Source organism: Oratosquilla oratoria, chromosome 10 (assembly GCF_046742065.1).
Source record: "Oratosquilla oratoria isolate Oo_2021 chromosome 10, ASM4674206v1, whole genome shotgun sequence".
NCBI lineage: Eukaryota > Metazoa > Arthropoda > Malacostraca > Stomatopoda > Squillidae > Oratosquilla > Oratosquilla oratoria.
In genome coordinates, this window is record NC_134786.1 from 34,344,973 (window position 1) to 34,345,790 (window position 818).

The window sequence follows — 818 nt, forward strand, 5'->3', positions numbered from 1 at the left end:
CAAGGAAGAGATATGTTACACTGATTAGCCTCTACCATGACAAATCCCAATGTGGTGAAAGACAGATTCTACGCGGACTTGAAGGACACTATCTCTGCCACCCAGGATAGACAAGCTAATAACTCTTGGAGACTTTAATGCCCGAGTTGACCGCGACCATATATCGTAGGAGGGAGTGCTGGGGAAACATGGTATAGAAAAATGCAACAGCAACAGACATCTCCTTCTGGAAACCTACGCCACCCTGATCTCATCACCAATACAGTCTTCCGTCTTCCAAATCGTAACAAGACGTCATGGGAGCATCCATGTTCCAAGCACTGGCATATACTCAATTCCGTCATTGTCAGACAAAGGGACAGGCGGGACGTGAGAGTTACGAAGACCATGTGTGGAGCGGAATGCTGGACAGACCACCGTCTACTGATCTCCAAGATGACCCTCCGTATCACACCAACCAGGAGGCTACAAAGCACCAAAGCCCCAAAGCGACTAAATGTCTCAAAGCTGAAAAATGACATTGTTAAATAAAAACTGGTAGAGGAGCTAGAGAACAAACTCCAACCTCCAAACACAGAGCCTAATGCCGATGTGGAAACTGAATGGGCACGTCTCCGTGATGCAATTTACACCGCCACCTCTAGCGTTGTGGGTTCCACTACCAGAAAACATCAGAACTGGTTTGATAACAACTGTCACATCCAATCTCTTTTGAAGGAAAAACATAGACTTCAAAAGGCACTCCTCAACGATCCCTCCTTCGCCTCAAAGAAACGAGCCTTCAACCCATCCAAAAGAACAACACAATCTGAGTTGCC

At 46.6% G+C, this 818-nt stretch overlaps 1 protein-coding gene across 1 annotated transcript in view; it reads left to right on the top strand.

Annotated features, from left to right (window-relative positions):
• Nucleotides 1-201: 201 nt before the first annotated feature.
• Nucleotides 202-818, top strand: part of LOC143028848 (uncharacterized) — an 843-nt gene continuing 226 nt past the window's right edge. Inside the window, exons 1-2 of the mRNA XM_076191210.1 lie at nt 202-445; nt 542-818. The exon at nt 542-818 is cut by the window's right edge and continues 226 nt beyond it. Coding sequence (XP_076047325.1) covers nt 202-445; nt 542-818 — 521 coding nt within the window. The remainder of the gene's footprint in view (nt 446-541) is intronic.